The 25,047-nt window shown below is 36.4% G+C and overlaps 1 protein-coding gene across 1 annotated transcript in view; it reads left to right on the top strand.

Annotated features, from left to right (window-relative positions):
- Positions 1–708: 708 nt before the first annotated feature.
- Positions 709–25,047, top strand: part of LOC131064456 (uncharacterized) — a 32,201-nt gene continuing 7,862 nt past the window's right edge. The window contains exons 1-8 of the mRNA XM_057998607.2: positions 709–919; positions 1,981–2,154; positions 17,349–17,769; positions 17,944–18,230; positions 18,368–18,436; positions 18,609–18,665; positions 19,429–19,481; positions 19,741–19,816. Of these exons, the coding sequence (XP_057854590.1) occupies positions 879–919; positions 1,981–2,154; positions 17,349–17,769; positions 17,944–18,230; positions 18,368–18,436; positions 18,609–18,665; positions 19,429–19,481; positions 19,741–19,816 (1,178 nt within the window). The 5' untranslated portion in view covers positions 709–878. The remainder of the gene's footprint in view (positions 920–1,980; positions 2,155–17,348; positions 17,770–17,943; positions 18,231–18,367; positions 18,437–18,608; positions 18,666–19,428; positions 19,482–19,740; positions 19,817–25,047) is intronic.

Raw genomic sequence — 25,047 nt, forward strand, 5'->3', positions numbered from 1 at the left:
TCAATGCCCTTTGGGCCTTCCTGCCTACGACTTCTTGCCATCCCAAATGAGTATGCCCGTCGTAGCTAATACTTGAATGCTGATTCTGTGGCCGCCGTTCCCTCCCAGAATTTTCTAGCGCAGAGTGGGGGTGCCCAGGATTATCTTTCATAAAATTTTCCCCTAGGACTGAAGGAGGATGATGACCCAAAATCTCAAACCAATTTGCACACGATCCATGACCAACTCGAGCTATATCTCTCGAGTGGACAAAAAAAGACCTATTTTGAAGTTCTGTGATTTTTTGCTGATTGCGAGCCATTTTAAAACTTGCATATATTATATTAAATATTATTTTTAAAACTTAAGCATCATTTAAATAATTTATATATTGAAGATATTAATTATATAATTTAAAAAATTAAAATATATAATATATATAAATATGTGAATAATTAAAATAAAATAAAAAAATTAAAAAAATTAAATAATTTATTTTAAATACATCTATTTTTAGATATCTGTCGGTAAATCTAGATACTAAATTTAACATTGACAAAGAATTAGACAAAGAATTAAACTCCAGATTGCTGATTCCTGAATATTAAAAAATTTAAAAAAAAAACTACTTTGTCGAAAGAGACCCTTTCAACGGTGCAAAATTAAAAACATGAGCCTTATCGCTCTAGGCACTTCACCACAAAACAAAAGTGAGTCATTATTCTTTCCTGCATCAGTTTTAATAATGCTGTCTTTCTGCGTACGTGTCAAATCTAACTCTGTCGTATAACATCAGGGAAAGAGACCAAGTGCTTCTGCCGTCATCAAAGAAAACATCGATTGAATTGGAATTGGAATTGGAATTGGCAAAGAAAACAAGTCGACGGGAGGCCATAGTGATGCAGAGGCTCGTCGATTCTGCACTTGGCGTTGCCAAAGAGTAAGTCTGCTTCCCCCGCTCTCTTTTACGTCACAGAATCAATTGAACATATGGTTTTGTTTATGCATATCTGAAGAATGACGGTAGGAACAGTAATTCAATACATATTTTTATGTTTTCGCAACTTATGAATGATCATGGTGGGAACTCTAATGCAATATAAATCTCTCTGTTGGATTCACAATTTTCAAGAGCGCCTTCATTGTAGTTGTAATTGCAATAAATCAGAGCACCGATTTTATTCGGTGGAGAGAAGAAAGTAAACCCACGCTTTATCAGTGATATAATTCCGTCTATGCCATAAACTACGTATTTTATAAGAAAAGTAAATGTTTGCCGACTCTTAAGGGAATCTTTAGGGTTTTTTTGGTACAGTTCATTTGCAGGCTTGTGATTGGGTCCAGGAAGCCTGATTTCTTGCGTTGTATAGGTGTTAGGAACAAATGAGGTTGTACATGCCATTTGTAGTAATGGGTGTGTGACAAAATATGTTCTTGTGCCTAACAGTGCTTCATTCAAATAGCGAAGTACACGTTAGTTAGTTTTCAATATTGTTAATTGTTCAGGTTTACGCACAAATGCGATATCTGTTGACATTCTTTTGCATTACATCGTGATTTTCTGCGGCCTTGTTTGCTTATCGTTTTTTAAGGTTAAAAAACGACGTAAATTGGCTAAATAGTATTGGACCGCAGAAGGCAGTATAGCTATTTTCTGTAGAAATATGGAAGTAAGTTCGTTCATCATGATATAATCGTGGGCAATTATAAGCTTTTCGGAACCCTGTTTATGGATACATATATGTTGCATATTTCAAAGCTAAATGAATTTACTTTTTGGTCGCGCAGTTAACTTAGTAATGTAGTTGGTTGTTGGTGGATATTTGGAAGGATCCCAAAGATTTTACTAGTAGCTAATAAGTTATATATGAATATAGATTAAAATATTTTCTATTTTAGTTCTTATGATTAAGATCAGGGTTTTGATCTATGAAGATGGTTTGAGTTTTAATCCTTTTTCAGGCCTCAAGGATTTACAATTTTGCTGATTGCTTTTTGCAGATCAGTGAAAGCATTCACACAAGAAACTTTTAACAACACCGTGAGATTAATAAATGGGTTTTCTGCTCTTGTACTTGCTATATTACCGGGGAAAGCTGGCAGCTTGGAAGGCCTTCATGGGTGGGAGCTGAGACCATCCTTTCAAGCTCCACGTTTGCCTCGCTGGATGGAAGAGTAAGTACTAAGAACTATTAATGAATGAAAACATGATTTGAATGGTACACATTTTTTTTTTTTGAATGAAGCAAGGCTAGTGACTCGGTGAGCCTAATTGTCTTGTTTGTCATTTAGGAAAGGAAATATCATGCTTGAGAAGCTATAATTATCCATTTCTAGACAGTCGATATATTCCTGATTTCTCAATTCAATTAAATTAATCTGTACATTTGAAATTAGGGTCTGACACGGCCTCAATATATTACATGTATTTCACAAATCTGGTTATGCACAAGTATAATTAATTTCATACAAGCTCATAATGCAACTTCATAACATTATGGTGGTTATGTCTCATTCTTCCTTCCTAAGGTGGTTATGTATTGTACATCCAAGATTATCAAACTTAGAATGAAAATTTCAAATGTTCATAAAGGTGATCAGGTTTAACATGGACATGAAAACCAGGCCTGAAGTTTGTTCTCTGTGAAAAGATCTCATGTTTGATATGCTATAATCACCCATTTGTAGTCTATATGCTTAATTTCTCAATTTTCTTCTTATAGTTGAAGTTCAGGTCAAACAATGCCTCTGTCTTTACACGACTTTCACATTTTCAGTTACATGTGTGTATAATCTATGTTTAGTAATAGCTCATATTGAATGCACTTTCCTTGCATTATCAATGGCTACATGTGGTTCCTCTTACTTAAATGATCATATCTTTTAAAATCTAAGTTTGTCAAACTTAGAACAAAACATTTGTGATGGTTGGCTAAAATTCACATGTTCATAAAGTTTGATGAGGTTTAACTTGAACATGAATATGAGGCCTTATGTATATTTTGACATTTTCTTGTGGTAAAGAAAAAATATTCAAACAGTAAGTTGTCACAAAAGAGAGATCTGAAACAATGGCAAACAGGCAATAAGAAATGAAAAAAAGCAATGATATATATTGGGTGTGCTCAATATTGTTTTCCCATGTACCAGTCATGTACTGCTGGTAATGTCTTGAGATTTATTTCCCAGGTTTGGAGGACAAATTTAGTAAATTCTTTGATTAGTTTATAGACTACTTGCAGATTGCTTTATCTCTTACTTGCGTTTGATTTCCCATGTTTATGTACTATGTAAATTCTACATACTAAATATGCCCATCCATGTACGATGCTATTCCTGGTTTTGAGACTATCTTTTTCAGAGTAACCGGTAAAAAGAAATTTTCACCTACTCTGGCATCCACTTAAAACAACCCGGCCAAAATAACTCACAACACAATAACCCAGTCACAATAACACAACGACAAAAGATCCTGGGGTAATAATATCCCATCTTCACAATAACCCTACATTAAATTACCCCAGATCCTGTAAAGACTTAAATGCTCTAACTATCAATAAAAGAACAAAAACTCTTTAACTTCAAACAAATCTATAATTCCCTTAATAAATTCATTTGCATTTAAATTTCCATTTCAATTCCATTTCATTTCATTATCCATCTAGTTCAATTTCAATTTCATTTTCATCCATATAACATAAAATATAAATAATTTTCCTAATTTAATAATTGAAATTAAATATAAATAAAAATGGTACGTGACATCCTTCCCCACTTGGAAGAGACATCATCCCGATGTCCTATTAAACATCAATAAGCAAATAGTATCTCAAACATCATGAAATAACAACCACACATTATAGTCTCAAATCAAAACATAAGCAATAACAGTAGCATCCATGCTATCCAAGTTCACAACATGCGAATCAAAATCAGAGTATCAAAGTATCTCATGCAATAATCAAATACTAATCTATGAAAGTAAATGAGGAAATTGATGGTCAATTGTTTCAGCATCCTCCCATGTAGCACTATTCTCAGAGTACTGGTCCCACTGGACCTTATACTGAGTAAAATCTCTGATACGTAGCTTAACGCTACACCGATCTAGGATTTGGATGGGCTCCACTAGCACCACCCCTGGATCTTGTACCTATAAAGATTGCCATTCAAGAATATGAGATGCATCAGGATGATATGGTATCAACAAAGAAACATGGAAAACATTATGGATTCGAGCTAGAGTAGGTGGTAAAGCTAATCTATAAGCAACTGGATTAATGACTTCCAGCACATCAAAGGGTCCCGCATATCTCGGTGCCAACTTTGATGATTTTCCAAATGAGATAGAGCTCTTATGAGGCTTAACCCTCAAAAAGACTTTATTTCTTGCATCAAACTGTTTGAAAGTCCTGTTTCTATCAGCATAGCTCTTTTGTCTATCGGCTGCCTCCTCCAACCTACTCTTGATCAACTTCATCTGCTCATCTATCCTTGAGCAAATTAGGACCAATGATGATCCTATCTTCCATTCTATCCCAACTAATGGGTGTGCGACACTTTTGTCCATAGAGTGTCTCAAAAGGTGCCATCCCTAATGATGCATGAAATGAGTTGTTATAAGCAAACTCAACGAATGGCAAAAATTCCTCCCACTTGTACTGCTGGTCCATGCAGTACATCCGTAGAAGATCCTCCACTACCTGATTAACCCTTTCCGTTTGGCCATCTATCTGAGGATGATATGCTGAACTGAAATTCAATCTAGTTCCCAAAGTTGCATTAAGTGTCGTCCAAAACCTAGACGTCATCCGGGTATCCCTATCTGATATAATGGTTTTTGGTACACCATGCAATCGGAATATCTCTTGCACAAATTTCTTTGCAAGAATAAATGATCCGTCCTTGAGATTCCCAGATATGAAATGTGCAACTTTTGTCAACTTATCAACAACTACTAAGATGGTATCATGCTTGTTCTTTCTCATAGGTAATCCTTGGATAAAATCCATACCAATTACTTGCCACTTATACTCAGGTATGACATGTTGAAATAAAAGTCCTGCTAGATGAACATGCTCAGCTTTCACTCGCTGGCATTCCAAACATTGTGCCACATACTCTTATCACATTTTTCCTAAGTTTAGGCCAAAAGTACAAAGTCCTCAACTCAGCTACCATCTTCGTTATTCCTGGATGTCTTGAGTAAGGTGTATTGTGCACCTCATGCAAGATCATCTTCCTTAAGTCTCCCACCTATAGGAATATACATTCTCCTTTGGTATCTCAAAATACCATCATGTTCTAGCACATATCCATCAAATTGATGATCTGAAGGATCTACCTCTAAGGCTTGTTTGACTCTTAGGTAATGCTCATCTTTAGGGAGATTCTATAACACTTGCTGCTTCAAGTTTGACCTTGTTGTAACCATAGTAGATAAATGTCTTCTTCGGCTAAGAGCATCTGCTACTCTATTTTCCTTTCCCTTCATATATTCGATACCAAAATTATACTCACTTAGGAACTCAAGCCACCTTCTCTATCTTGCATTAAGGTTAGGCTGTGTAAAGATGTACTTCAGTCCTAAATGATCTGTCTTCAGCTCAAATGCCTTTCCTAGGAGGTAATGCCTCCACATCTGTAATGCATGAACAATAGCCAAAAGCTTTGATACCAAAATTTAAAGACGTAAACACTCTAATTATCAATAAAAGAACGAAAACTCTTTAACTTCAAAGTTCAAACAAATCTATAATTCCCTTAATAAATTCATTTGCATTTAAATTTCCATTTCAATTTCATTTCATTTCATTATCCATCTAGTTCAATTTCAATTTCATTTTCATCCATATAACATAAAATATAAATAATTTTCCTAATTTAATAATTAAAATTAAATATAAATAAAAACGGTATGTGACAGATCCAAAACAACCCAATCGTGGTCATTTCTTGTTGATAATATGGTATTGAATAGCTAATCGTGGTCATTGATGGAGGGCGTCCCTGGTCTACAAAGATATTGACAATTGGAGGACAGCGTCTATGCTAGGGACGTAATATAAGCCCCTGATATTATCCAATATACTAAGGTATGCTGCTACTGTAACATTTTAGATTATTAAGAGGTATCGTTCATGATTTGGCACTGTACTTGAAAATTTGAATAATAAAGTTTTTTCGGCAACGTATATGTAATTTGTAAATTTTATTTTCTTTCCTCTATAATCTTACGGGGATATCCTGCCAATGGGTTATTTTTACCGAGGGTTATTTTTGCCTTGGGTCATAATGGTGTGAGGTTGTTTTTACATGGGTTATTTCAAACGGTTTATTGCGTCGCGGGATATTTCGACTGGGTTATTGTGTCGTGCAACCAGTCCAAGGAGAAATAAGTCTTTGGAAATCTTTGTTACTTACCTTGTAAACTACCTAGGAAACACATTCTTTCAATTCAAGGTAAAAGAAAGTATTTTTTATTAAATCCTCTTGGGATAAAACATTAAAAAATACAGTAATTACAGTGGGAAAAGGTTAGATTCCAAAAAAATATTTCAAAATGTGCAACCTGAAAAAAATGAAACCTTAGGCAATTATGAGTTCTGGATCTATTGTTTTATAAGATCAATCTTGATAAACTGCAGTATTACCAGGAGATGGCGACCAATCCTTGTATGGGAAATGGGGACAGGTGTTGCTGTTTTTTCCTAAAAATAGGAATCTGATATTTAAAGATGATAGAAACTAAAAAAGAAGGTTTAAATATATAGTATAATTTTGGCTGAGCTTTGAATTGTGTGGCAAGTACCACTGTCATCATTTCAAGTTTGTGCTGGAGGGTTTTGGAGAGCTTTACCTTTAAACACAATCTTACATGTGTGGGGGATCTAATTTCATTTTTAATGATTGCTGGTCTGCCTGTCTTCATGTTTGGTTCCATCATTGCTATGATCACCTTTGGTTTGGGGTTAGCTCTGTGGTTTGATAAAGTGGAAGGAAGCATGTGGTACAGTTAGTAGCTTAAAGCTTATATAATGCGGAAGATTATTTGAGGCTAGAGGCATCGTCTTGTGCTGTTTCAAGAGGAGTGTCATTGTCTGGGACATGCTGAAGAGATGGGGCTTAATTGTGACTTTGAAAAATTAAGGCCAATGAGCAAGGCTTTCTAGTGGCTTCACCCATACATGGAATGATAGAATAATTACCACGATGGACATCACTTTAGGGGTTTCAGAAGCTAGAATGGCTAAAATTACCTGAATGTTGACAGAGGGGGGACTTAAGATTTCAAGAAGAAACTTCATCTTTGACCTAGTTACCATTTGGTTCCATTGAGTGATTCTCACTATACCAGAGGGCACCCTCTCATTACAACTCTCTGCACAAGAGGACTGCATGCCCTTTCAATTTGGATTGTGCCATTATGATCTAATGAGGATCATCGATTTCATTGTACTCTAAATACTCATCAAGTTCACTGACCAGTCTATCAGCCCTTGTAGATTCAAAGTTTAGGAAAAATTAGGGACATCCATCTTTGTTTGTCTATTTTTGCTATAACTCATAACCGTTGGTCTTCTCCGTCATCCAAAGATTGCTCTTATACCATTCAATGCAGGCAAGGATAAGTGATACAATGAAGAGTAGCCTTCTCCTTGCAGCAAAACCACACAACACTGCTTACAACAATACACTAAGCTCCCTAGATATCCACGAACCTGAATTTGAGGAGTGTCTAAAGAGATCCAAGCTGTACATAGAAAGTGCAGTCACATAGTCATTGAACAAGACCACATAAATCCTGTTTTTTCAATGATTTGGGAAATTATTTTAAATGATTTTGTTTCCTGACTTTGACTTTTAATAAACCATGAACACACTTAGAACACTCCAATTTACCCAATTAAATCAGAAATACAGCCGAAACCTTTCACTCCAATTTTTTTCTGATTTTTCTGCACAAATAGTGAACAGTAAACATGTTCATTTTATTATCATGAAAGAGCAACTTTCAACAATAGTGATATGGAAATTTTGACAGATAATCCCTTACAAAATGTGTGTTTCTTGTCTAAAACCTGTACATAGAAAGTGCAGTCACATAGTCATTGAACAAGACCACATAAATCCTGTTTTTTCAGTGATTTGGGAAATTATTTTAAATGATTTTGTTTGCTGACTTTTAATAAACCATGAACAGCCGAAACCTTTCACTCCAATTTTTTTCTGATTTTTCTGCACAAATAGTGAACGGTAAACATGTTCATTTTATTATCATGAAAGAGCAACTTTCAACAATAGTTATATGGAAATTTTGACAGATAATCCCTTACAAAATGTGTTTTTCTTGTCTAAAACCTTACAGACCAATCCAGATCTAATCTGAAACATACAATAACAATAACATGAAAACTATGTACCCCTATGCTAACAGTAGCTCCAACTAATGACTCTGAACTTCTCCTGTGGGCTCTAAATCTGCAAAAGATGTCGTCAATGCCTTTTTCCACCTTCAACTTGCAACAAGTAATCTGGAAGCCAACTTTCATAAACTCCCTCTCCCATACTTTGTTCTTCTCCCATACTATTTGCTTCATCATCTGCAGGCTTTTTCACATGGTTAGCTTTTAGGGCCATTAACCTGTTTTAGAGTTCTTCAAACATTTCTTCCACTCTGCCTTTGTAGGCCTTTGTCTTCTTCGAGGCATTATTTAACCAACAACTAAACACTCACAAACTCGGTAACTCAGTCTAGAATTTGGACAAAACCTTTTCCACAGAACCTATACCTTGCTTTGATACCATTTGATACAGCTAGCTTGGGGTGCCAAATGAATGGTGACTTTTCACCTGCAGCAACACCTAAGCACACTTACTTAGAGTTGACTAGGCTCTGAAAATGCCAAATAAACTCAGATTAAACTAGGGATGAGAACTGCAAAGACTGGTTTTCAACCTAGGTGACTTTTGATATGATATTCAACAATTTTTCTTTATAGTTTTAAACATACACTCAGCTGATTTGTTGCAGATTTTAGGTACATTCAAGACAGATCACAAAAGTGTATTTTACCAGAAAAATAACTGTGATTGACAATCCTTACAATTATAATTCAGAGACAATAAGGACACATTGAGTGTGGGAAAACTGCTGATTTCATTATTAGATTGTTCACAAGTTTTAAACTTTTACATAGAATGCCCTTGAAGAGATTTGGGCAGCACATCTCTGTGGAAAACTGATTATTAGCAGATTCACAACCTCTTACAATTTTTTAGAACTGAAATACATCAATGGTGGCTTCAAAATAGCATAAACAGGGTACACAATGTGCTTGAGAAGGGCAATACTACAACATTCTTCTTCTTGATTCTTTTAACCTGCATGAGAATCTCTATAACACCTTCAACTTACAACAAATCATGGACGAGCTAACCTTGCAACCTCCTCCAACTTCTCTTTTAATAAATATCTTCAATAAGTCACTACAAGAGCAATAGAGAAAGTAGGAGTTCAACTCTTCCATCATGTGTCATGCAAATTAATTCAACTTTAATATGTGGAGTCAATTTGGAAGTTGAACTCAATCAAACAACAGCACTCTTATGCAAGGTATGCAAGACTCTAACTAGGCTTAGTCATCTGAACATGTAAAATTCCCTTTAGTCACAACCCCCCCTAAAGAAAGGTGCATGGATTAGTGTTGATGTGTCTTTTGTACACGACCAAACAGAGAAGAAAATACCTACAGGTACCTTGTCCTCTCTTGAACAAAGTTTCCCAACTGCTGATTCCATCCTTGATAAGTATTTCAAGCAATGCATTTCATCATGTTCATTTGTCTCATGGATTCTACACTGCCCTGGCCTTGCAAACTCGGACAATCGGCGTGGATAAAGCTGTGTATTTAATCTCCACCAAAGTTGAGGAAAATCAACTTGTTGCTCATTGTGAAACTGTCGTCGCTCCATCGAGAAATCTTTCTTTTTTGATTTTTTGATTTTCTATTTTTCACTTTTTTTGGATTTTTTGGTTTTTTACTTTTTTTGGATTTTTGGTTTTTCACTTTTTTTTTTTGATTTTCAGGAATAAGAGAGATCTTGAATATCTCAGATTCAAATTGAAAGCTCAACCGGTTCCAGCTGTGCAAAGCTCTTCCTTTCTTTGCAAGTCCAATTGATGACTCAGCGATCACCTCCTTCTCTGTACCACCTCCGTCGAGTGTTGAAGATGACTTTCCACTGATCTTCCTTGGATTCAAGAGTTTGCATTCGCTGTCAGGCACTGCTAATTTTGTTGAGCGTGGGAGAAGGGTGAAAATTCCTTAAAATTACTCCCCCAAACAGAAATTGATAAAATCTAGATATCAACTGTTCAGGCGTTTATCGCGATCATGCCCTCCTTCTAGCGCCAATTCTGTTGATGTGTCTTTTGTACACGACCAAACACAAAATAAAATACCTACAGGTACCTTATCCTCTCTTGAACAAAGTTTCCCGACTGCTGAAGATCTTGCCGAAGGATCAGTTGGAGTAACTCCATGATATATAGGTTCTCTACGCGTGGATAAGCTCTTTGCGGTACGATGTGATTTTGCTGGAATCACAAGGGGACTTACTTTCGACGACCTGAACGTCTTATTTGCTTTGGATATTACTGGAACGTGGAATTTCACCGGCCCTTGATTTTGAAAAAAGGAAAAAGGATAAGGGTTGGAACGAGATCTATTTCTAACATTAAGAACGTAAGAGCAATGAATGACCTTTGATGAAATTCTAACTAAGTCTTGCTTTGACATCCTAGGATCGTCTCCACAAGATTAGTGTGATCTTCTGAGGAAAGCTTTATGATATTTAGATCATCGCTACAAGCATGGACACCATCAGGTTGATGCATATCAATGAAGAAGCGATAATTGAAGTTAAGCTTAAGTTGAATGATTCCAGTTGACTATGCAAGGCAAGTCTGCAATCAACAAACTGCTAGTAGTATGGATATGCAAATTTCACTGTTGATCATACAAATTTCTTCCATTCACCTAATAACATGAAATCAAATTTGAGAAGTACAGAGACCATGCAAATTGTTGAATCGACCCATAGAATTCACCATTTCTTCAATGAAGTTTACAAGTCTTTTGTAACAATATCTTGGCAACAATCTTTGCCTTCTCTTTCTACTCTACTCTAACTATTTCCTACTCTCTGACTATTCAGTATTAACTAACTATTAACTATTAACCCTTACAAATGAGGAGCCATGGCTTTATATAGGGAGCCCTTTACAAATAGACGACTCTGATTGACTTAGAACCAATGGCTAGGATTACAAGATAAAAACCCTAATTAGGGTTTGTTACAACAAACTTCCTCTAGCCAATGAGAAAATTACATTCCAAGAGCAAGGACCAATAGGAAGCAGGGGTAGGTGCCTCGAAGTTTGTGTCGTCCCCGATGAGTTAGGTACATTGAATCTGGACACGTTGAGGAGACCAATCCGACCGGAGGAATGATGACTGGGATGCCACCTTGTCTAATGCTTGTGACTTGGTTGATCCTCCTCTGTCTTTGATACGATGAATGATGTACTTCCTTTGCCTGACCAGGTTTCCTTATTGTCAAGTCTTCCTTCTCCAGTAGCATATCTCACCCTGAAGTGCTGGCAAAGCCTTTCTTTGTCATCTTGTGGTAGAATGAGGCCCTGAGGCTAACTTGAACTCCTTGAACACTCCTAGTCTTCCAACGCTTCAAAGCACCTTGAGTCCTCCCTTTGTGCATGTGGAACATCCTTGATGATGATGAATTGGAAGAGGTCGTCCTTGCCCTAGTCTTCTTCCATCTGCAAAACCAACCAAAAGGTGATTAAGGACACATAATGAATTCATTCTAACATAGCATTTCCTACCTTAAATCATCAACAAGAAGACATTAAAATGAAGTTTGCTCAAGATTCTCCCCAAGGACGGGCCCTATAAAAATTTCGCTCTAGACCCTTTGGAGGGTCAAGAGCGAATTTTGACAAAGTTGCTCAGTCAGACCTCATTTTCAACATTACTTCACCAAGATCAAGCCATTCACCTCCAAAATTGCCAAGGAAAAGGTTTTGCTCAAGGACCTAGGCAAAATATTAGACCACTTAGGAATTTCGCTCTGAACCCTTTGGAAGGGTCAAGAGCAAATTTCTTGTTTAGGCTCAAGTTCTATCACTTCTCCACTCCAAAATATCTTCTAAGGCGAGCATACACTAGTCTTCTCTCCACCAAGGCCTGGGAATCCATCTCTTGACCTTCATCATGAGCAAACTAGGTGAAATTGAGAATTTCGCTCTGGACCCTTTGGAAGGGTCAGGAGCGAAATTGAAGTTTTAGACTTATTTCTTTACTTCCTTCACTTCAATTCACCTTACAAGGCAAGAATACCTCACTCCACCTTCAACCATGCCATAGGAATCAATGTTTTGGCTTCACACAAGGAGAAAATAGGTGGTTTGAAGAGTTTCGCTTTGGACCCTTTGGAAGGGTTAGGAGTGAAATTCTCCTTTTAGTTTGATTTCTCTTACTTAGCTCCATTCTTCTCACTTTGATCTACCTTGACTCTCTATTTGGATCCTTCTCCCATACATGCAACACTTGCTTGACCCTCAAAATGGCTAGAAAGGAGAATTTCGCTAAAAATCATGGCCAGGGACAGGACCTATTTAGGATTTCGCCCTGGACCCTTTGGAAGGGTCAAGAGCGAAATCCTTGTCCTAGCCTAAAATCTTCATTTTTGATGGCCAAAACCCATTCCAGGACAATCCTAGGGGCATCTCCCAACTTCTCTCACCTTGGTCTAGGCTTGACTTGACACAAATTTTGGAGGATAGAATAGGTTTTAGGATTTTTGCTTTGGACCCTTTGGAAGGGTCAGGAGTGAAATCCTTGTTGTTGGGCTCATTCCTTCATTCCACCACTTCAATTTACCTCAAAGGTCAAAGAAACGCTACTCCATTCCTTCCTAGGCCATAAAAACCAAAAGTTTGACTTGATTTGCTAGGGAAATAGGTGATCTTAGGAATTTCGCTCTGGACCCTTTGGAAGGGTCAGGAGCAAAATCCTAGTTTTTGCTCAATTCCTTCAAATATATTGATCACTAGCAACTCAAAGTCATTCCTAAGGACATATCCAATCCTATCTCACCCTGACCCACACTTGGCTTGGCACAAAATTGGGAGAAAAGAGTGGTTTTGTGGAATTTTGCTCTGGACCCTTTGGAAGGGTCAGGAGCGAAATTCCTACTCTAGGCTTGACTCTTCATCTCTTCAACTCCAATCTTCTCTGGAAGGCAAAAATACATCACTCTCCACCCAAGGAACAAGGTTTGTAGCCTAAGCAAGGGAGCAAATGAGGTTTATAAAGAATTTCGCCCTGGACCCTTTGGAAGGGTCAGGAGCGAAATTCATCCTTTAGGCAAATTCTTCATCTTTTAATGCCTTCAATCACCTCCCAAGGCAAGAACATACCAATTCACCTTCCCACATGCCTTAGAAACCAACACTTGGCCAAAACTAGGAAGAAAATGAGAGTTATGGGGATTTTTGCTCTGGACCCTATGGAAGGGTCAGGAGCGAAATCCTCATTCTTGGTTGATTTTCCACTTCATTCACCTAATTCCCCCTCAAACTTGATCAATTTCAAGCTTCTTTTACCACAATCAAGGCAATCCACCATCAAACTAGCTCAAGACAAGGTCGACCTAGGGCTTAAGGCAAAAAAGAAGGTCAAATGGAGGATTTCGCTCTGGACCCTTTGGAAGGGTCAGGAGCGAAATTCTCCTTCTAGGTTGATTTCCATCATTTCATCGCCTCAAACCTCCTCTCCAAGGCAAATATGCATCCAAGTCTTCCAAACCATGCCTTAGAAGTTCCAAACTTGGGTCAAGTTAAAGAGCAAAATAGAGGAAATATGAATTTTGTTTTGGACCCTTTGGAAGGGTCAGGAGCGAAATCCATGTCTTAGGTCAAAATCTTCATTCCTCAATGCTTTCAATCACTTCCTGAGGCAAGAACATATCAATCTACCCCCACCATGTCCAAGGAACAAGGATGTTAGCCCAAACAAGGGAGAAAATAGTGTCTAGGGAGAATTTCGCTCTGGACCCTTTGGAAGGGTCAGGAGCGAAATTCACATTTAGGCTCAAATCTTGACTTCACTTCTCACATTTCTTCATCCAAACAAGTGTTTTGCCCTCAATAATACCTGGGAATGAGTTAGTTCTAAGTTTGGGTCAAAGTAGAATGTCTTATGGAGAATTTCGCTCTGGACCCTTTGGAAGGGTCAGGAGCGAAATTGAAATTCGCTTTGGACCCTTTGGAAGGGTCAGGAGCGAAATTTGACATTTTGGTCTCTCCGTCAGGATTCATATATGGAATATAACATTTAAGTATAAGAATCTTATACTTTAAGTTATATTCCATATATACTATCAGGATGTTTGAGAGTGGTTTCAGACCTCCAGGAGTTATAATGCAAAATCTAGTTTTTGCAGGATTCTTCAATTTTCTAAACTTAGTCAAATTTCAGGATCAAGATGACATTCCAGACTTAGCCAAATTTCAGGACATTTGAAGATCAGGATGACATTCCAGACTTCATCACTCACCAATTTGACCTAACTCAAACCTTCAAAGATGATATTCACTCACCAAGCTTCATTGACCTCCTGAAACTCAAATAGGACACTATTAGCAAGAAGAGCAATACTAGGCCTAAGGAAGACTTTCAAAGAAACCCTAATTCTGGAACCCCTGCTGACTCACCCTGGCTCAAGCAGAGCCTGCTATCCTAGTGATCCCCCTGGCAACACTCAGCATGCAAAGGCTAATAGACAAAACCCTAAAAGACCTAGAAACAAACCCCAGAAAGCAAAAAAGTAGGGGTCCCTCTTTGCAATGGGGCGATGTGTGAATACGTCACAACAATTAGGAAACAAGGAATGCAAATAGTAGTGGATTGTGCGCATTGAATTCCATTCAAGTCTAAGTCCATAGACACTTCAATCCATTCAAGTTGGGTGCTTGGATTGTAAACCTTTGACTTGTGATGCAAGTTGAGTTCTGCACAAGTCTAGGCCACCAATTTGACAGTGAAGGATACTTCAAATTTGAATTTGAATTGTATGCGACTTACAAATAACTTATGTTGTCCTCCAATATGCCTAGAAAGCTAGACAAATAAATTAGTTTTTGGTTGATGCTGATTGCTCGTTGCCCTTAGATGCTTCTGCAACACAATTAGCCCAGCTTATGTAGTAAGAATTCTTGAGTTTTACAATCCAGTTGTCTAATTTCCTTGTTTGCATGTTTCCAATCTCAGACTCCATTTTGTTTTGGGGCTAATTTCTTTTCAAAATGGTTCTAACAGGGAAAACAGCCTGTATTGAGGTTAGCATAACGAGGAAAGGCTCAATGGAATCCTAGATACACCTAAAAAAGATAGGGACACATCTCTTTATATTTTACGCGTAGATATAACTTTAAAATGGCTGCATCTTAAGACATGGCAGGCAACTTAGCAAACACTGAAAGACCGAAATCACTGTGGTAGAAATATCAGCATTTATTTTCTAGATGTCTGTATCTTTCCATGTTTGTTGTTGGAACTGCTTGAGCATAAAGGTTACAATCTATGTTAACATTCAAGATATTCTTTGAAATGTCCAAGGGTAAAGAATGTGACAAGAAAACTTTTTGGGCTTCATGTGAGGGGAACTCTTATGTTTGGGTGCAAGATGACAAGTTCTTTTTGAGTGCATTATGCACTTTCTTAGGTCAGGATGTCAAGCATGAAAACGAATGTGGAAACAGAAATGTTCCTTCAAGGCCTTTACTGTTGCAAAGATTACTTGTTTAAAAGAAAAATCAATATGCTGAAAGAAAATTTACGCTTGCTCGTAGAGGACCCTTATCATGGTAGCATTCCATTTATATGGCATTGACATGCGTGGGAAAAGTAAGAATGAAACTCAATTACTTGGGTTTAAAATGGAAAAAGCTTGACAATATCTCAGCAACTTAAGTGCACAATTGAGGGTACACAAGAAATGTGCCTTTGGAGGACCTTTATCATGGCAGCATTCTCTTTGCAATGGCATCGACATGTGTGGTAAAAGTTTAAAATGGAATTCAATTACTTGGGTTCATCAAACACTTGACAAAAACTCAGCAAACAAGGTGTACAATTGAGGGAAAAGACAGGTTCTTGACAAAAACTTAGCAAAGTGCGTGCACAACTGAGGGAAAAAGATAGGCACACCTATAGACACACAAGTACACACAAGTAAATGGAACTCAATTACTTGGTTTTTAAAATGGACAAAAAAGTAAAAACTTGACAAAAACAGAAAACTCAGCATACTATGTACACAATTGAGGAAAAAAGACAGTACACACACATGCATGCGTTCACACACATACATGCGTGGCAAAATGTAAATGGAATTCAATTACATGGATTTAAAATGGAAAAAAAAACTTTTGACAAAAACTCAGCAAACAAAGTGCACAATCGAGAGAAAACAATAGGTATATTCATAGACTCATGCACACACAAAAGTGCAAATGGAATTCAATTACTCGTTTAAATTTTAAAATGGAAAAAAATTGACAAAAACTCAATAAACTCACAGAAGTGTAAATGGAATTTGAATACTTGGGTTTAAATTCTAAAATGGAAAGAACTTGACAAAAACTCATCAAGCTAAGTTCACAATTGACATAAAAAGACAGGTACATATATAGACACACATACACACACATGAACTGATATATGTAAGTTATTGGTTTTGGTACACCAGCACAACAATTTTCCTGGGATTGGTTACACCCATATAAAAAATATATAAAAAACAAATATATACATATTTTAGCCTAAATTAAAGATTTTACTTCAGATAACCACATAACATGCAGATAATATATATAAATACCGTGATTTACCATATAATTATATAAGATCAGTACCTCAATGTTAAAAATTGTAAACTCTGCGTGGACTTCACCAAGAGCTGTGTTTCATGTAGCTCTGACGTGGGAGTGTCTAGGATAAAATCTAGTGAATTCCGAAAGCAGAAAAAGCAAAATGTATGATTTACATGTTGTGGACAACTTAAAGGCCCTAAAAGGAAAGCATGTGTTGTTTTTATTAATTTGGTGCATTTCTCGCCTAGAGATTTTTTTTGCAATGGCTTAGAAAAATCTGATGTTTGCAATAGATGGAATATTTGTTTGCTTTATGCTATTGGTGAAGCAGATGTGATATTTGGTTTATATAATAGTATCTATTTCTTATTGCATGTTTACTTATGACACTCTTTGTTGGTGCTGACAGTGGGGTATCTTCTTTCAATAAAATCATCCATGAGAATTCTTTGGGCTTTGACTCTTGTACAGAATCAGAATATGAATCTGGACAGGAAGATTATGATGAGAATATCATCCCTTCTTCTCCTTCTACTCAAGGTTCTTGTTTGTCACAAACAAACAGCTTTGTTAGACGTGAGAAGCATCCGAAGTCCTTGCTGAAACGATTTTTTGGCTGGATTTTGTGGCCTCTGAAATGTTTCTTTGGTGTATCACAATCTTCATATACTTCTTCCAGAAATTCTCCAAGGTGGACTGGATCATTGCTCGCTTCTCCGAATGGAAGAGAAAGCTTCAGGCATGTATATGGCTTTGCAAGCAAAAGAATGAACATGATTAAAAGCCACGTAGTTCAACGAACAACTGATCAAAGGCGTGGCTTAATTGAGGTGGTGCTAGTGCTACTTGGTATTAATATATGCTGTTTTTCTGTCACTTCAAATTGTGTACAGTTGATAATTCTTATCACGAGTTCTATAATTTTTACTGAGGAACTGGATTATAATTGTGGATAATGGTATCTTTTGTATTTGGTCTTAATTAAAGGCTCATTGTTTGAACAGGATTTGCAGCTCCTTGTGCAGATTGTTATAGAACATGTATTTGATATTGTGACTAAAGTGCTTCACTTTCTTCTATCTCCCCTTGAAACATGTCGATTGGTATTCCAAAGGCTCTTTACCAGCCAACGAGCCAGTGAAAGTGACATGTTGGCTAGCAAGAATGCCGTGCCTTTCCAGACATCAACTCTTGGCGATTGTGACCCAACACCTAATTTGCAACAAACAAAATTTTCACAATCTTTGAACACAGATGCACGGACATGTGGGGATGTTATAACAGAATTAGGGTACTGAAATGTTTTATTCTTTTGACAGACTTATAACATACAGTTAGTACATAATTTTAACTTGGAGAATACAATTGAATTATGGCATTATTACCACTTAATGAATTCTAACTCGGTTCTCTTTACCCCCTGATAAGATATCCTTATGAGGCTATTCGTGTCACAACAGCTGATGGTTATGTTCTCCTCCTGGAAAGAATTCCAAGGTAAGAAATGAGGTGTTAAGTGTCAGAATTGTTATTATTTCTGTATGTTCAGAAAGTAATTGTAATTGAATATGTGCTATTTGGAACTATGAAATGTGAGTATATCAAAGAAAACATTGTTGTTAATATATTTACCCTTTTCCATGTTGTCTGTGGGGAGTGGTGGTTTCAGGAATGAATCACGGAAGGTCCTTTACCTGCAACATGGATTGTTGGACTCATCTTTGGGGTAAGTACTCCATAAAACTATTTTGGTAGCTGTATCCATTGTCATATACAGCCTGGGAAATATTTACCTAATCCTACTTTGTGGAATTCGGAAGATGCATCAACTACGAAGTAATTACAGCAAATGAGAGTGTGCAATTCTCATTCTGAATTCCTATGGTTTCATTTAGTCTATAGTTCAACAAATTGGCACACCTGATCTCAGACAATAATGACAAAGTCCTAAAGGAACCTTGTTTTTGCCTTGAAGGAAAATTCTGTGTATGCGAACTCATCATTGAGAGGGAAGATTGAAGTCCATATTATTGACACTGTTAAAGTTCTATTTTCATAATGCCATAAACGGTAGAAAAGAACATTCAAAATTGCTACAGTTGCTTTGCTTTAGAATTTTTATTAACCCAGGCTTGTTACTGGAAATGAACCAACTGGCTTCTTTTAAAAACTTCCTCTAGAATATCATGTTTTTCATTGGAAAATAGCCTTAATATATCTGTAACATAACATGTTCAAGGCACAAATAATGGAAAATGCACCAAACGATAAAAACATATATTTATAGTCACAAAATGAACACTACTGCAGATACAAATGAGATTTTATTTTCCAATGCAACAATAAATGTCCAATCTTTATTGTATGTGAGACCAAAATCATCAATTTTCTGGCAGAATATTCACATTATATTTTTGAACAGAAGTCGGTTGTTTCAGGCTTCTGTTTGTGATTTGTTTGTTGTTGATTATTTCTTTGGGGCCTTGCAGTTGGGTGTCAAATGGAGTAGTTGGTTCCCAAGCATTTGCAGCATATGATCAAGGTTAGTGGAATTTTACTTTTCCAATAATGTTGATACAGAACTTATATTGACATTAAACACAGATATTGCAATCCTTATTGATAAAGAGGGATTTTGTTTGGTATTCTTTTCACCTTCTTTTAAATCTTTTTTGGTTAATGTTCTTTTTAGGCCTGTGTGCTAATGTTCTGAAATGGAAGATGTATACTTACTTTTACAGTTTTTTGCTTAAATATTGTTGGAACAAATGTTATAAATCAGAGATCTTTTTATGGTGCAGGCTATGATGTTTTCCTAGGTAACTTTCGGGGTTTAGTGTCCAGAGAGCACGTTGATAAGCATATATCTTCTCGAAGGTATGATCTCAAAAATTGAGACTCTTGTAGTTTCTTGTCTTGGTTAAGCTTATGAATTACATTTTCACGATTTTTGGGAATTTTTCTGAAGTGAAGGTACATATTTAGAAAATTATGGCTGGTCCCCAACATAAATTGAGAACTGCTTTCATGTTTACAAGTGGAAGCACTTGTCTATTTCATTTGCGTAATGAACTATAGGTAATTGACATGCACTAGAGCTTTTCAATTTGTTGAAATTTTGGAGGATAAATCAAGTAACTCAGTGTAGCATGAGATCTATTAGAATGCCAACCACTGTCATTTATGGGAGTTAATTATTTTTCGTATGCATCAATTAATGGTGAAATTAGTCTCCTTGAATAACATACAAATATGCTGTCTTCTTGAAGTTAAGATATTAAGGCAACCTGATATTACTTTCCTGTTATGTTTCTTATAAGAAATATTTAAACACTACAAAGGAGTATGCACATTGTGGTGCAATTCTTCTGATTTGGTTGCATGAAATGGGCAAATTGCATTATTTATTGGCTTGGCAGTTGGCACCATGGATTTTGGGATTGTACATTCCATGGAGATGCACCATACCCCTCTCCCCCTCGCCTGCCTCCCTTGCCAAATTGTAATGTTTCTCAGGATGGGGACACCATCAGGATTCAGAAACAAAGGGAATACATCCCCTCATCATTCCCAGCAGAGGGGAAACATCCCTGGGACACCCTACAGAAGCCAGGGGATGTCTCTTGGACATTCCCTTCATTGGGGATGGCTGCAATGTCCCTGAAATGGCCAGCATAAAACTCTTAAAATTGCCAATTTTATTTTTGTCTATACCTTAAAAAATGAAGCTGAAAGTGATTTGCAGAAGTTAATAATCGCATGAGGGCATGTGACAGGAGGAAGGGCCTGTTTCTTTTCTGGTTCAATTGCATAGGTGGAAGGGTTTCATTACATTGCAATTTGCAGTCACAAATTGCCTAAAGTTGCACAATTTCCTGTCAAAAATATTGTATGGTATGGTTTACATGCACTCCAAGCTCCTAGGAATGCAAGAATTGACATTGGCTGTTGTAAGAATTTCTCTAAGTTGCACAATTATCTGTCAAAAGTATTGTACGGCACGGTTTACATACACTCCAAGCTCTAAGGAATGCACTCAAAAAACTTTCTAGATTTAATCTGCACCATATACTTGGGCAACTTATATAATTAATGTATTTAGAATTTTTATATATTTAGATATATTATAAATTAATATATAAAATTAAATATCTATACATTTTAATAATATATAAAAATAAAAATTATATAATAAACATTTTAATTTTTTTGTAATTATATTAATATGAATTATTATTAGAAGATATTATGTGCACTGCTATCCACTTGTCATCCCCAAATTTAGCTCCTTGTTCACCTTGTCCTTGAAACTCATTTCCCCATCTCACTATTCTATTGTTTTGAAACTTTGTGGACATAAAGGTGAAGGCATGGCATGTGTACTGAATAGTGGAGGTCATAATTTCAAAGCTAAATGGAGTTAGGGTTTCTAAATCTCAAGTGGAAAAACAGTCCTCATGTACAACACTTGCATAAGGGGGATGTTGTGCACCAAATTGGTGGTTTACTTGGCAGTGACCTAAAATGGCCTTTGCCTTTACTTTTTATATAATAAGCATTGTACTTACAAGGAATTTGAATATGAAACGGTGCAAGACTCATATTACTTGGCCTATATGAAGTACTGATTACTCAATACTTGGGGTACTTGCCATGCTAGGGAGCATTTTTCTAGAAAGAGAGTAATTATTTTGCATTTTCAATGTTGATGATATTAAGTAAGTTGAGCATGGTAAGCCATTGATCTTGAATAGCTACTGTAAATTAGGTGCTGGTGTTGCAACTTTGGTATAAATATGATGACTAACAAGATTGATTCATCATGCCCTTGAATTTGTGCTTGAGACATGGCAGTATGGAGTTTAGGTTTTGGGGGTTGCAGCATTGAACAAAATACAATTTTTTCAAAAATTAGAATTTAACAATAGTGAGAAGAAATACTTTGGAGCACAAAAGAACATGCTTTTTTAGTGAAATATGCCTAGTCAGCATCTAATCAAGACATGAAAAAAGGTTTCAATTTTCAACTAAGGGACAACACGCATAAGTAGTTTAGGTGTGAGGGTTCTTCCATTTCTTTAAAATGTTGCATTTCATTTCAAGGGTTTTTAAGGGATAACTTTGGGGAGCCATACCTTTGGCAAATGGAATTCATTTCAATGGACCTTTGGCAAATGGAATTCATTTCATGAGTTGTTTGAAGTTCCATGAAGCTTGGAAACAGATCGATGCCTTGAGATAGTTTGAGCTGAGATGGTGTTTTTTTGGCACCATTCAAGCAATATGAATTCCATCAACAAATTGAAAAATGATATCTCACATCACTGTCTCTCCTCCCAAAGTAATTGGCATATGAGGTTAGACAATGCCTTCCACATGACTGGTGATATCCATATTTCTCTTGTTATGATATCCATAATTCTATGCCTTGACATTTCACTCCAAAGATGGATATGTGGAAGTTAGATGGTAAGGATCCAACCAATTGGCTTTGCCAAATGGAACAATTTTGTGATCTTCATCATGTTTCATGTCAACAAGAAGTTGCAGTGGCATCCTTATACTTGTAAGTAGACCAATTCATTTTGTATTGTTGGTTACGTGAATAGAAGAAAAAGAAGGGATGTGTTGTCACATGGTCTGTTTTCCAAGAGGAACTCAGTACATATTATGGTGACAGTTTATGGATAACCACTTTGGTCAATATACTAAATTAAAGCAAATAGGTGCAATCAAGGATTATATTCATCAATTCCAAACTTCATATTTAAGAGTAGAGAATGTTGGCAAAGAGAAATTTGAGGGAATTTTTTGTAGGTGGTTTAAAGGACCGCATTAAATATGAGGTATGCATGTTCCATCCAAATGATATGTCCTAAGCAATGATTATGACAAGACAATAGAAAAGTTTGTGGCCAATATAAGGCAAACTTTTGTAAACATAAGAGATAGAAGCACTCCTACATAGTCACTTCCTCAGCCTACTTGATTGACTTCAAACAAATTGAAGTGAAGAGATCTAAAGGGGTTATGCTTTAATTGTGGTAGAAAACATAGGCAAGGACATAAATGTTTTGAAAAGAAATTGTCTACATTGAAAGGCCGAGTGAGAAAGAAGCAATGCTAGAGGGCAACAATGAGATAGACATGAAATTTGGAGGTACCAAAGCAACCATTTTTTAACACACTTTAGACTCTTGAGGTAGTAAGTTTCTTGAAGAGAGTGTGACAATATTGATAGACTCAGGAAACACTCACAACTTCAGCAACAAGAAGATAGTTGCTCATCTAAATTGCATTATATACAGCTCCAAAATTTCAAGCCCTGATTGACTGTAGATGAGGGTATTCTCAATTATTCACGGATATACCATAGCATTAAATTTTCCATGGGAGATGACTCTTGGCCTTCCATGCGATGGGGAAGGTCTTGGGGTCAATCTAATCAAACATAATAATAATAATAATAATAATAATTCAAAGATCTGTAATGAGGATGGGGCCCCCTATTGTGTCCCCACTGGTTCATAGCTCCAGTCAAAAGCTATTCAGGCTTCGGCCAATTACCTATCAAAAAAAAAAAAAAAAAATTTTCCATGGGAGATTATTGTAGTGATTGCCTAATGTTTGCCATCTCCATGGGTGCAACATATATTGTTTTAGGAGTACAATGGCTTTACTTCATTGGGGACAATTGAGATGAACTTATAAGAGTTATTAATGCACTTTCAGTTAGAAGAAAGGACAATTAAATTGAGAGGGTTAGATGCAAAGTCTCTAGAGATGGTAAGCTCTCATAAAATTCAAAAGATGCTTAAACAAGGGGTTAGATGAGTTTGTTGCTAAACTATTTTCATTATAAGCATATCTATCAAAGGCCTCTACACCACTATATCTACAAATTGTTGTAGATAAGAATTCAATAGTTTTTGGAGAGATGCCAAAGGATTGCCTCCTAAAAGAGATCATGATCATACCATTCAACTAGTACTAGGGAGCCAATCATCCAACATTAGGCTCTAAAAATATTTTTATGTACACCAAAGTGACGTCAAGAAGATATAGACATTAAGAGGTAGGTATTATTTGGCACAATCAAAGTGTAGGTATTGTTAGGCATAGTCAAAGTGCTTATTTCTCTCATGGTAATGTGTGCAAGAAAGATGATACTTAGAGGGTGTGTCATGATTACAAAGAACTCCAACAAGTACACCATAAAAGATAAGTTTACTATTCTAGTTATTGATGAATTTATTGGATGAGCTTAATGGTGTTGTTTATGTTATGAAACTTGATCTTTGTTTTTGTTACCATCAAATTAAAATTAGAGATGATGGTGTACGTAAATAACTTTTTGAGCCTAAGAGTTCCACTATGAACTTTGGTAATGCCTTTTGGTCTCACAAATGCAACATCGACATTTCAAAGTTTGATTTACTCTATCATTAGGCTATTTCTATGGAAATTTGTTCAAGTATTTTTTATGACATCTTCATATATAGCAAAACTTGGGAGGAACACTCACTACCTGTAAATCAGTTTTTGGCTATGTTATCCTGAGTTTTCGAGACGGGGACGACAGGGGATGGAAATTTTTGTTTTGCCAATTTTGGGGACGACGGGGGGATGACAAAGGGAACGACTATATAAAATATAGGGAAAATTTAAAATATATAGGGAAGTTTTAAATGTTTATATGAAAAATAGATAAAGCATGTATATATACCATAGAAACGAGACTTGGACTCGGCAAGAGTGACCTGACTCGGGACTTTGGACTTAGCAAAAATGCTCGGCCAGGACTCGGCAAGACTAGGCAAAGTGAAAAACCTAAGAAATTTAGAGATTTTTAAGGATTTAAAACTTGTTTCATGCATCCTTTATTAAATAAACCTTAAATACACAATAACATCATCAAATAGAAGCTAATTTGATCACATACACAAGTAAACACCGATCACATTAGTATAAACGCAAATTGTAGCTGAAGGAAATAGCAAACATAGATATATAAATAGTGTCAAATGTAAAAATATTACAAAACTCATGGAATATGAAATCCATGACATCAAATGTTCCACACAAATATCAAAACAACTACAAGTCTA

The sequence above is a fragment of the Cryptomeria japonica genome, chromosome 1 (assembly GCF_030272615.1).
Source record: "Cryptomeria japonica chromosome 1, Sugi_1.0, whole genome shotgun sequence".
NCBI lineage: Eukaryota > Viridiplantae > Streptophyta > Pinopsida > Cupressales > Cupressaceae > Cryptomeria > Cryptomeria japonica.